The sequence below is a fragment of the Lagopus muta genome, chromosome 2 (assembly GCF_023343835.1).
Source record: "Lagopus muta isolate bLagMut1 chromosome 2, bLagMut1 primary, whole genome shotgun sequence".
NCBI lineage: Eukaryota > Metazoa > Chordata > Aves > Galliformes > Phasianidae > Lagopus > Lagopus muta.
This window is the reverse complement of record NC_064434.1, coordinates 18884731-18897157: the sequence shown is the minus strand read 5'-3', so window position 1 is coordinate 18897157 and position 12427 is coordinate 18884731. Positions and strand designations below refer to the sequence as shown.

Sequence of the window (12427 nt, the reverse complement as noted above, 5' to 3'; positions counted from 1 at the left end):
CTGTATTGTGTCAGAATAGGCTTTACTAGTGCTTTACTGGATGCTGTATTTACATGAATATGGATAACACACGGTAATTCTAGGGTAGGGAGAGAAACTTATTCATGGTTGTCCAAATGAGAACAAGCAAAATATATGATCCTATGAAAATATCTAGTCTGTCTTCCTTTCCCCCCTTCCTTTAAGTCAAACTGATGCAGCTATATCAACACATTTGGTCATGTGGATGCTCATTAGCTGTTGGTAGGGGAAAGATGCAGACCTGGCTTTCATCACTAGCAGTAGATGAGTTACCTTCCATGAGTTCCATCCAGAGGTTTTGAATTTCTCCCTCTGGTCCCTTCCAGGCCCCAGGTGCTGCAGGTTAAATACTGCAGTAGCCTTGTTTTCATTCTCCCAGACAAAAATCTTTGACTTCCTGTGACAGGGATGGATTTGCCTGGCTTTACCAGAGGCTTCGTTTCTGTTCCTGTTTTTCAAATATATTGCCTTCAGTGTTGTTTTTTTTTTGTGTTGTTTTTGTTTTTTTTTTTCTTTTTTTTTTCCTCCTTTTTTTTCCTCTCTTGATGCAGCATTGATTCTGTAAGATGGGACTTCACAGAGATTAGCTTCCATGTGACCTTGGCAGACTTTTTTCAGGTTATTCAACCCTCTACCTAAACTTTTAATCCTATGCCTGGCTGAGCTCGCCAAAGCATTAATCTCTGATGGGTCTGAGATGGTAACCCTTAGGTAGCTGGTTTTGGTTTGGTTCTCCTGAATTGAAGGTATGAAGGTTACTATAAAAACACTTGCATTAGTGAGGCTGATATGGTGTTGAAGCTGTAAAAAATACAAGTTTGTATTTTGTAAAGACTCAGAAGTTGATCTTTACTGGAAACCATAGGCTAGAAAATAGAGATCCCTTAAGGTGGGCTGAAGAAGGACTAATGAAGGATACGTGGTAGTTAAAGAAATATCTGGGAACTTTCTTCTACAGAAACATTCAGAGCCATATTTATTTTAGTTTGTTTTTGTTTAAATCAAGGGAATCGAATACTTGTCTGTGTAACTGATAGCTTACTTGATTTGAAGTGTACCATATTCAGGAAGAATCAGAGTACTGCATTCTATCTGTTAACCACTAATTATTGCTTTTTTTTCTACAGATATCAGGTGTATTTTTAGGACTTATGTGCTTGGGTTTTTTGTTTGTTGGTTGGTTTTCAGTGCTGCTATCAAGCTGAGGTTGTGATAGGGAAGCAGTTCTTTCATGCACTTTTATTAAACAGATAAAAAATTAGAATGTGCTCATCAGTTTCCAGTTGCAGATTCCCGGGGAAACATACGTGAACAGGAAAAACAGATAGTTATATTTGCCTAGTGATACTTGCATAGCAAATTCTCTCAGCAATCTTGCAGCTCTTTGCTTTTGCATGTTGAGGGCTGGAAGAAATTTGCTGACTGAGATTTGAACTAACGTTGCTGAAGGCTCAGTGCGTACCATTAACCAGTTCCCTGGGGAATTCCAGAAACAAGATTAAAGAGTGTTGTCAGCAAATTACATATGCAATAAAAATGGGGCAATACAGCTAACTGTGAGGCTATGCATACATACTTTAGTTTGTGGTAGAAGGTAAGGAAATTAAATGAACATTCAACAGTCTTCTGTTGAGTAACAACAGTAGATGGCACTCTTTGTTCTTCTTCAGTATATTTTTTTTTTCTTTTTTTTTTTTTCAGGAACGAACAGGTTTTACGATGAAGGAAGTTTTGTGCTAAAGATCCACATGGTAATAAAAAAGGACCAGCGTACCTTTTAAGTTTATGGAACAGTTACTTATGCTTCCTGCAGGTGTTAATAATTGGCCTTTTAGTCCCTACGGCTAAATATATTCTGTGGGTACAAAGACCCTGCAGACTTCTGTAGGACCCCCATTGTATATTAAAAAAGAAGAAAATTTTAGCACCAAGACTTGTAGAATCATGTTGGGAATCTCTGTGGAAATGCTGAACACTGTTACTGTTTTTTTGTTTTTTTTTTCCCTAAGTGCTATAACCCTGCACCTCTTTTGGTAATTCTGCCAGGTGCACAGTATATTGCTCTTCCAGTATGCTGTGAATGAAAACCATCGTAAGTCTCAGTTAAGTTACACTGTGTTCTACAGCTGTTTTGCTGCTGTTAAGAAAGAGAAGTCAGCTTCAGGTTATAAGAAAGCTGATGGACAAGCAGGCAGCAGCGAGAGTGGTTCTGATGTTCCTGTGCATGCCATACACACAGTACCTGAACACTCACTATGTTTAAGCAGTAGTGCCCCATGAGGTGTTTTTATTAAGCAGAATTTTTTTGTGTGTGTGTACTCAATCGTTGCTGCCTTCTAACAACATTTATGACTCTCATAGAAAGCTAATTTGAGATCCCTGGTAACAAGGAAATTATTTAAGGATGCTGATGATCTGGGGACTCTGCTATGTTTCATGTTGCAACTGTAATTGCTGACTCCAGAGCCCTGGCCAGCTGCTCAGAAATGGATAATCTCTGTGATGATGTGAAGAATTGTAGTGTCCTGACAAAATTCAGTTACTCAAAGAAGGAAACATCAGAATTTCCTTTGGAGAAGATTGGTTGTGTTACTAGGTAAGTAGAAGAGCACAAGTATTTGGCTAAAACAGGTCTAGGCCATCTCTAAAGTGGATTACTATTTACTCTAGAGCAGGTTACTATGAGCAGATGCTGTTGGGCCTCCATTCATGAAAGTCTGAGCTCCTTGTAGTCTCTAGACAGTCATGAGAGAGAAACTGCCCTATAAAAAAAAAAAAGCAAAGATTACTTTACAATGTTCTGAGAATGAAGATTTTGGTAGAGAGTGGGTTACCATGCTGTGCACAGTGGAAAATATGAATTAGGGTTTAGTGTGTGAAGGGACATGTGCTTCTCTGGCTTACTAAGATAGCTTTGAAGGTTATGGAAAATCCGGCATGAAACCAATCTTGCTGCATTCATATATATATTGTCAGTAGGATTAGTACTGAAGTGCAATCTGACCTTTCTGTATGCCCATTTCTGTATTTGGGAAATTTATTGATATACAGTAAAGTTCAGTCTGAGTATATGCCAAAATGTAGGTAATATGCAATCAGGGAAAGAGGGACTAAAACTTGAGTGCAAAGTTATCAATATGATGGATGGATTCCAGTGAGAATCTGTATGAGACATGGAGGAAAAAAATATGATTTAAAAAAAGAAAAACATCTGAAACATGTATAATATATATATATATTTTCTGTTACAATTAAACATTGGCTTTTAATACTGCAGAACAAAGTGTTTGATTTCTAGGGTCAGTCCCCCTGAAAATGCTGCTGCTAATAACTCTCAGTTTGAAGAGTCCTCTGTCATGAACAGTGAAGATCTTCATTAGTTACAGGGACTGAAGACAAAGCAGGTGCCTGGTTGCAGATATAGCAAAGTGGACATCTTCAGGAGCTCTAATTAAAGCTTCTATGAAAGAGATTTAAAAAAAAAAAAAAGAAGAAGAGAGAGAAATACAATGGAGTACACCTGAGTGCTATTCATGGAGCAATTACATAATGAAAGAACAATAGGATTTTCAGCTTTTCACATTTTCTTGAGACATTATGAAGAATCTGGCAGTGATCAGAACAGTAAATTGAGAAAAATGGTAAGATAAAATGCAGTTATAATGGCAGTAGCAGTGAGCTAATCTCAGTGGTAACTTGTATGTTGCTATTACTAGATTCACAGTGTGATTATTAATGGCAAATGCAAAGGTGAAACAATGATATTTCCTAAATATGTCATACTCCATCTGAAACTGTAGTAATTAAAATGTTTATAAATGAATGGAGTTAAATTATTCTTATCTCTTTTGCTGCATGTATGACACTTGAAACTGAAATAACATTTGGGAAAGCATCATTTAACTGTCAAAAGAAAATGTTAGAAATGAGAACTTAAATTGCGAAGTCAGAAAATAGGAACTATTGACTTAGTGTATTGATTCTTTCAAAAATGTGTATGTGCACGAAAATCTGTGCACTTGGTATTCTCTTCTAACAAATAAGTTTGAGGAAAAAAGGTGGTAAGTACATAATTTTTTTCCTGCAGTGTTGTTCAGGAAATAAGAATTCTTAATTTAGGCTTTATTATTAAAAGAGTTGATTATAGATGCTGAAGTGGGCAGGAGTCTTGGAAGCCTTGAAGGAAGCCCAATTTTATGGAATATATGCACAAGAGCTCTTGTTTTCGCAGAAAAAAAAAAAAAGTCAATAATTATTTTGCTCCTTATAAATAATGTTGATTTTTTTTTTTTTTTTAATGAGAATTCCTACTGCCTGCTTTTATCCTTTCATTCTACTTGATGATCAAGTGTCGTTTCTGATACTTTTTTTAAAAGAAACTGTTGCAAACTAGATCAATCCACATGAGTCTGCCCTTGCTAGTCATGAAACACTCCTTCTGCTTTTCCTGCTTTACTAAATTGCCTGTATTTTTTTCCCTGGATATTAGAAGAATATCTTCTTGTGCAGAAAAGAAGTTTAACTTCTGTTTGTGTTGCAACAGGTTTGGATATCCACAAATTTTGTTTCATAGAACAGTGCCCAGAGAAAACATAACAGAATGAGAGTGTATGAGAAGGGGTGGGAACCAACAAATGTTTTTTGGACACCATCAAGATAAAGTCAATATTACTGTTGTGTTCAGGAGAAATTACAAATTACTGCATATTTTGTAGTGTCTAACAGTACAATCCAAACATGCATGAGACATTGTAATCTTTAGTATTTCAGTTTGAACATACCCACATATTCTTTCCTTGACAGTATGAGAGGGTTGCTTCTGAATACTGCTGTTTCTGCTAGTTTGCCTGTATAGCAAGCTCTGTACTGTGAAGTTAAAAACAGAAAGCTAAAAACAAGAAAAAAACAACACAAAACAACAACAGAAAAACACCACAGAACAGGAAGTTAGCACAATGCTGCTTTCCAGACGTTTAGTAGTTTTTCTTGTTTTGTTTTTAATTCATTTTCACTCTGATTGCACTGGTTGCATCACTGAGAGTGAGAAGAAGTCACAAAAATTATCAAGCAATTTGATTTTTTCTATGAAAATTTTTGAGGGGATACTTAAGTGCTGTTGAAGTTTAAAGTAATAGCTTATCAAATGAAATACAGGACAGTGTGCTGTTTATTCTTGCATGAACTGAAGACATGAATTAATGGTAGCTATAGGCAGGAATGTATAAGAGGAGACACACATTTAGGGCAAATTGAAGGAGGAGGTAATAGATGTCAGAGTAAGGCATAGAGCAGGTTTAAAAAAAAGGAAGCCTGAAGCACCAGTGGATGAGTGGTTTTCCTACATATGCTGCTCAGTACCTAAAAGCAGAAAGACTGGAAAAAAGAAACTCATAGCCAGGTCTGTTGCCTCAACCCACATACTATGCTGTCACAAGATATTTTTTTTTTCTCTTTGTGTAAAAAACCCTGCACTGTACTTTTCTGTGGTCACGCAGTAGCTGATTGACTGTAGCTGATTGTGGACACCGACTCAGTTGCTCTCTGGCAGGCCCAGTCCCTCCTCATGGAAGCCCAACAGCCTCTGCTGCCCAAACCTGAGCACCTACCTGCTCTTCAGATATGCATCAAGACATTTCCACCCAATTTCTTCAACAACTACAGGACACAGAGAATTGTGTGCGTACATATATGTATATGTGTGTGTGTGTGTGTGTGTGTGTGTGTGTGTACACATGTATATGCTATCATGATATGCTGAGACATTCCTGTTTGAAATATGTTAATTTTCGTAGGCTTTCGTAGACCTAAATTTTCGTAGACCTACATCTGAAGAATATTGAAGGACTTTTTAACTTGTTTTTTTTTTCAAATATGGACAAAAGTAATTAATGGAGTGGTAGTGCCTACTTACATGTGTACATTTCTAACCATAATACAACCTTATGCAGACACTATAGGATAGTATTGTCAGTTTAACCATGCACTTTTCTTATGCCACAACATGATGGAGCATTCCTTTGGTACACTTTCTGAAAGGCAGAGATGCCTCTGGGATTTCTAAGTGCCAGTGTCTGAAACATTTAGTGAATAACTGGATACTGCTGTGCCCTTCATTATTTATGCCAAGATACAGGAGAAATATTTTACATTAGCTGGACTACAGTTTCTGCAGCAACTGCATTACCAGCCTGCAGAAACTGCTCACATCACACATAATGCATGGGAAAATCTGAGAATCTGAAGTGCTACTAGCAGACTTATTAGTGATATAGGTGACAATTCTGCCTGTAATTAAAAAAAAGTTTGTAAAAAGATTGTTAGTGAAGTGCTATTCTAAGAACAATGATGGGCAGCTGGGCCATGCTGCTCTCTTACTCCCCCTCCACAGAAAGACAGAAGGAAAAATTACAGTGAAAAAAAGAAGCTTGAGAGAAGGACAGGAATATCACAGAATCTCAGAATAGATGGTGTTAGCGGGGCCATCTGTGTCCATTTGGTCCAACCCCTGCTGAAGCAGAGACACCCAGAAGAGCTTGCCCAGGATTGTGTCCAGGTGGATTTTGTGGATCTACAAAGTAGGAGACTCCACAGCCTCTGGGGGACCTGTGCCAGTTCTCTGTCATGTGCACAGTGCAGAAGTGCTTCCCAGTTTTTAGATGAATCATAGAATCATTTGAGTTGGAAGGGACTGTCTCGCTCCAATTTATAGGAGGGAGATGAGGTTCTTTAATATCTGTATACCCGGTGTGAGATTAAGAAACAACGGTTCATATGTTGTTGCATCCAGTTTATTACTAAGACCTAATCAGGGAGACGGGGAAGGGAAGGAGGGCGATAGAAAAGGTGGAGAAGAAGCAGGAGTTGCGTAAAGCGGGGATAGTCACCAGCAGGATCCAGCAGCGGTCCCGTTGCACGGTGTTTGAAGGTCCCGGGCAGAACGCAGCAGAAGACGGGGAGCAGCAGCGTGGCCGGCCTTGGGCAGCAGGCAGGTAGACGAAGAAGTCGAGAAGCCAAGTCTTGAAGCAGCAACAGCGGTCAGGCAGCAGGCTCAGGAGAGTTCAGCAGCATGCAGGAGTCACTTCACGAGGAATCTGATCGTCAGGAATCCCTCTTCTTCTTCAGGAGGAATCTCTTGTCAGAAAAACCTTGCGTTCGTCATGAGGAATCTGTTGTCAGAAACCTCCCGTTCTTCATGAGGAATCTGTTGTCAGAAAACCTTGCGTTCGTCATGAGGAATCTGTTGTCAGAAAACCTGGGTTCGTCATGAGGAATCTGTTGTCAGAAACCTATCCTCATGGTTTTCAGTTCCTCTTTTATCCTCCTTGTTCTCCTGCCTACGTGACAAGGATGGGCCTCGAGCAAGAGTCATTGAGTACCTCCTGAGATGGCCATCATCCGGAGATAAGCCCACACAAAGGAGCACTTCACAGCTATTCAGCTGCAGTTCATCTCGCTCTCGTCGCCCCTGGCCTTGTCCATCAGCGTTCCCCCAGACAAAGGATCTCACAACCTTTGCCCAGGACTTGCCTGAACTTGTTCATCTGTGTCCTTCAAACAAAGGATTTCACAATCCTTGCTCCGGACTTGAACAAGTCCATCTGTGTCCCCAGCAAGCTTTGAGACACAGAAGTTAATAGTATAGTCTTTTACACCACCCCGTGACTCAAAGGTTGCTTTAAAATGGGACACAGATGATCCATGATGGTGAGAGAAAAAGATAGCAAGCATAGGGGTAAAGGGGGGCGAAGGGGGTAGGGAATCAAAAGTTTCATACAATCATTACAAGAGATTCATCAGGGTGGGCCCTGATGTGCTTGACTTCCCCATCAATAGAGGAGGTTACAATCTACATAGGTGATACAACACATCTTATAAAACACGGAACCATACAATTAACAAACATAAGGGTTGCGACAGGTCACAATATCAATTTGCCACAGGCACCGCTCGGTGATACCTCGGGAGTGGTGATACGTATGTTACATGGTGAATAAAAAGTTGAAAATGAAAAGAGGCAACCATACATTCGGCAATAACCAATAACAAATAAATATAACAAATAGAGATACAACATTACTACCCACAACAACACAAAACATAGTACTTTTGCAACCAAAATACAAAATGTAATCAAGAGGTATATTCAGTTTTCTAACATGATCACATTTTCAATATTTCTGTCACAAAACATTAGAGTTCTTTCTGTGTTCAGCCAAGGTCCATAGGAGTATTCTGAAAAAATAAAAATGAGACACCGACTTGCCCTTTTTTGGGGGGGGCTTTGTTAATATGGTTAACAAATGAGGGAGCAATCCAGCAAGAGTTAATTTTATATTCCTTTTTCGCTGTGTCCTTGGCCTTCCAAGGATATTTGTTAAGGTATCCCGTTAAGCTTAGGGAAACAAGCCCCAGGTTAGCTGAGCCAAACACAGGCTGGCCCAGGCGATAAGTGTTTCCCCTTTGTTGTGAGCTTTCGAATACATCCACCCTTCACCGCCCCCACCCCGCTCACTTGGGAGGGGCGGAAACATCAGTTTACTAATGGCTTGGAGAGCCCTTCAGGTTCCCTGAGAAAGGCCCTAGGACCTGGGATTTTGCTCTCTTCGAGATTCTGGAGCTTTTGTTCTGGCCACCAGTTAACTAATTTCTCTAACCTATCTGTTGTCAATACATCCATCAAATTTCGTGGAATGCCCTTTTTCCAGCCCAGAGTCCAAAGTCCATTACGTTTATGAAAGATATTCCGCCTACCGGTTTTTACTGGCAATGAGACCCTTCCAGACCCACTGAGCTTTGGGCTAGGTGGCCTGGGGGCAAGACTGGCTGCTGCAAGCCTTACACCTGTGGGCTCAGATTTACTGGGAAAAGAAACCACTTGCCCATATTTTCTTCCATAATTAATTAACTCTTGGGCTACCTCCCCCCACGTCCATACTTTGCATCCTGACTGCAGATGGTTGGGGGTTACAGTTACTTTTAACACTGGCTGGGTTCTCTCTCCCTGAGACATTACCTGTATTTTTCCTTGCAGTTGTATACCTATAGGTTTTAACGACTCTGGAAGCCCCCTAATTAAAGCAGTCATTCTCTCAGGATCAACAGGCATCATCATAGGTGATTCATGGTGTGGCTGCAGCTTTCTATCATACATCATTTGGAGACAAGCAGCCTTTTGAACACTCTCTACTAACTGATCAACTGTTCCAGTAATGGCAAGAGGGTCTCCCCGTTCTAAAGGGTTGAGACCACCTGCCCAATAGGCAGCCCTTTGTGTTAAGGACCAGGGAGCACGACTGTTGCCAGTAGTTAAAAATACTCCTGGTCCCCAATAACCTTCTGCTTCCTTTTCTGTTAGCAGAATCTGGTCTCCACCAGTGAGGCTAACCCTCCATACATACTCTGTTTCAGATTCCTTTGGAGAGCGGCTAAAATCTTTCTTCAATTTTGCTAGTTCAGTGGCTGAGAAGGGAATTTCCTTAACATTCATTTGAGGATCTAGATCCTCACTGTTATCAAATGTATATTCAGTTTTCATCAAAGGACGCAATGGGGCTATTGGAGTTTCTATTTCATCTAGCCTTTCCCTCATTCCTGGTAGTTCCACCTGAGGAAAAGTTTTTTCTCGAGGCAAACTACGGGTGATGGTATGGCTGGCATGCTTACACGTTAGCAGTTCCTTAAAAGCCATTTGCAGCAAAGCCGAATTACGTTTCTCTCTTTCTAATTGTTCCTCAAGGTTCACTATTTGATTCTGCAGAGTTTTCACCAATTCTTGTGTTACTTTAACCGATTCCTGCAGTGCTTGTATGGTTTGGAGTTCTGCCGAATGCTTTTCATTTCGGAACTCCACGGCTGCTTTTAAAGTAGCCCCGAGTACGGCACAAATAAACGACTTTCCTTTTCCAGCTCGTGTACGAGCTTCATTCTGTAAGACACTAATGCGGTCCGAAACACTCTGCAAATTATGCCAATTTTGGCGTGCCCAGTCCACCCCTGACAAAGAGGGACGAGCACCATGCTTTTCTAAAAGGTCAAATAACACATCTTCACTTTTCATACTGGCAATACTGTTACTCATTAATTAATACAATGAAAGATCTACACTAAGGGAGGTGTACGTATTCAAAAGCTCAAGTGACTCCTTATCTCCCCAGGGAAACAGACACTTTTCAAATGCTAATGCTCAAAGCACTCTTCCCTTTCTCTGAGGGGAGCACAAAAAATGAGAAGCTAAAGCAACACTTTCTAGGTTTCAATAGAGTAAATAAACTTTCTTGGAGAGGCACACACGTTTAAGTAACAAAATATCACGTCCTCACTTCCCCAAGAGGCGCGTGCATGCAGAAACACACACACAGAAAAGGTTCAAGTTTCGCACTTCAGTTACAAGATACTTAAAATCGCAAAATTCAGAGAGGTCTTCTCGAGGAGGCACACACTTAATCAAAATTAATTCATACGTCCCCGAGAGGTATACACATAAACTGTAAAGTTTCAGAATGTGGAGCGGTCTTCCTGGAGAAGGACTCACGTCTAAGTTTTCAAAACTATCGCTCCATGCAACTCCAGGAGGTGCACACAAAGAAAGTTTCAGACTATATCTGGAAGGACAACACTCTCACGGTGGGTATCCTGCCGACTACGCCATTAAAAAATGTCTCGCTCCAATTTATAGGAGGGAGATGAGGTTCTTTAATATCTGTATACCCGGTGTGAGATTAAGAAACAACGGTTCATATGTTGTTGCATCCAGTTTATTACTAAGACCTAATCAGGGAGACGGGGAAGGGAAGGAGGGCGATAGAAAAGGTGGAGAAGAAGCAGGAGTTGCGTAAAGCGGGGATAGTCACCAGCAGGATCCAGCAGCGGTCCCGTTGCACGGTGTTTGAAGGTCCCGGGCAGAACGCAGCAGAAGACGGGGAGCAGCAGCGTGGCCGGCCTTGGGCAGCAGGCAGGTAGACGAAGAAGTCGAGAAGCCAAGTCTTGAAGCAGCAACAGCGGTCAGGCAGCAGGCTCAGGAGAGTTCAGCAGCATGCAGGAGTCACTTCACGAGGAATCTGATCGTCAGGAATCCCTCTTCTTCTTCAGGAGGAATCTCTTGTCAGAAAAACCTTGCGTTCGTCATGAGGAATCTGTTGTCAGAAACCTCCCGTTCTTCATGAGGAATCTGTTGTCAGAAAACCTTGCGTTCGTCATGAGGAATCTGTTGTCAGAAAACCTGGGTTCGTCATGAGGAATCTGTTGTCAGAAACCTATCCTCATGGTTTTCAGTTCCTCTTTTATCCTCCTTGTTCTCCTGCCTACGTGACAAGGATGGGCCTCGAGCAAGAGTCATTGAGTACCTCCTGAGATGGCCATCATCCGGAGATAAGCCCACACAAAGGAGCACTTCACAGCTATTCAGCTGCAGTTCATCTCGCTCTCGTCGCCCCTGGCCTTGTCCATCAGCGTTCCCCCAGACAAAGGATCTCACAACCTTTGCCCAGGACTTGCCTGAACTTGTTCATCTGTGTCCTTCAAACAAAGGATTTCACAATCCTTGCTCCGGACTTGAACAAGTCCATCTGTGTCCCCAGCAAGCTTTGAGACACAGAAGTTAATAGTATAGTCTCTTACAGGGACCCTAAAAGGTTACCTGGTCCAACTCCGTAAGGCAGGATCACTTCCCTCAACCTGCTGGCCAATCTGCTTTTGATGCAGCCTGGGATACAGTTGGCTTTCTGGGCTGCAAGGGCACATTACTGCCTCATATTCAGCTTACCATCCATCAGTACCCCCAGGTCCTTTTCAGCAAGGCTGTGCTGGAATGGTCTGTGTTCCAGTTTGTGTGCCCATTGCCTCTTGTCCTGGCATCGGGCACCACTGAAAAGAGCCTGTCTCTATCCTCTTTGTGTCCCACCTTCAGGCATGGAATCATAGAATCATAGAATCATAGAATCACTCAGGTTGGAAAAGACCTTAAAATCATTGAGTCCAACCACAACCTAACCATACTACCCTAACTCTAACAACCCTCTGCTAAATCATGTCCCTGAGCACCACATCCACATGGTTTTTAAACACATGCAGGGATGGTGACTCAACCACCTTCCTGGGGAGCCTATTCCAGTGCTTATATGGGCGTGTAAAGACATTGATAATATGCCTGCCCTTAGCCTCCCCTTCTGCACACTGAACAATCCCAGCTCACTCTGTCCTCAGAGGGTAAGTGCTCCAGTTGGACTCTGTTCTGTATGTCCTGTATTGTACTGGCATGCCCAGAACTGGAGATGATATTCCAGTGTGATCTCACCAATGCTGAGTATAGGGGAAAGATCATCTCTCCTGACCTGCTGGTGATACTTTGCCTAATGTAGCTAAGAATACCATTAGCCTTTGTAGTGATGAGAGCCCATCTCTGGCTCAA

The 12427-nt window shown here is 41.5% G+C and overlaps 1 protein-coding gene across 2 annotated transcripts; it reads right to left on the bottom strand.

Annotated features, from left to right (window-relative positions):
* Positions 1–6580: 6580 nt before the first annotated feature.
* Positions 6581–10637, bottom strand: LOC125689478 (uncharacterized). Of its 2 annotated transcripts, none has more exons than XM_048936675.1 (2): positions 7308–10637; positions 6581–7201 (listed from the first exon to the last, which is right to left on the bottom strand). In XM_048936675.1, exon 1 carries the CDS (start codon positions 10097–10099, stop codon positions 8552–8554), a length of 1548 nt encoding a protein of 515 aa, XP_048792632.1. In that variant the 5' UTR covers positions 10100–10637; the 3' UTR covers positions 6581–7201; positions 7308–8551. The 2 variants fall into 2 exon arrangements, with proteins under 2 accessions (XP_048792632.1, XP_048792633.1); XM_048936676.1 differs by lacking the exon at positions 6581–7201 and adding an exon at positions 7237–7273.
* Between the last annotated feature and the right edge of the window lie 1790 nt (positions 10638–12427).